This window comes from Haliaeetus leucocephalus, unplaced genomic scaffold (genome assembly GCF_000737465.1).
Source record: "Haliaeetus leucocephalus isolate CR32 unplaced genomic scaffold, Haliaeetus_leucocephalus-4.0 Scaffold802, whole genome shotgun sequence".
NCBI classification, from domain to species: domain Eukaryota; kingdom Metazoa; phylum Chordata; class Aves; order Accipitriformes; family Accipitridae; genus Haliaeetus; species Haliaeetus leucocephalus.
The window spans coordinates 63732-63987 of record NW_010973238.1 but is presented as its reverse complement, the minus strand read 5'-3'; the positions used below and the strand labels follow the sequence as shown (position 1 = coordinate 63987).

At 75.8% G+C, this 256-nt stretch overlaps 1 protein-coding gene across 2 annotated transcripts in view; it reads left to right on the top strand.

Moving 5' to 3' along the window:
• The first annotated feature begins 8 nt into the window (after positions 1-8).
• DGCR2 (DiGeorge syndrome critical region gene 2) overlaps positions 9-256 on the top strand; it is a 50005-nt gene continuing 49757 nt past the window's right edge. For both annotated transcript variants that reach the window (XM_010581604.1, XM_010581603.1), the window contains exon 1: positions 9-155. In XM_010581604.1, coding sequence (XP_010579906.1) covers positions 77-155 — 79 coding nt within the window. In that variant the 5' untranslated portion in view covers positions 9-76. The remainder of the gene's footprint in view (positions 156-256) is intronic.

Here is a 256-nt window from a genome sequence, read left to right as displayed (position 1 = left end):
CCCTCCTCCCGCCGCTCCTCGCGTCCCTCCCCGCGGGTTTGTGGCGCTGCGCCGGGGGAGGATGAACGGAGGATAAATGGTGCCCAAGGCGGACAGCGGCACCTTCCTCCTCCTCTTCCTCCTGGTGCTGAGCATCACCGAGCCGCTGCGGCCAGGTAGGGGCGGCGGGGGCACGGAGAGGGCGGCGGCGGGGCCGGGGGTGCCGGTCCTCCCTCCTCAGCCTGCGGGCGGGTCGCGGGCCCGGAGCCGTGCGGGC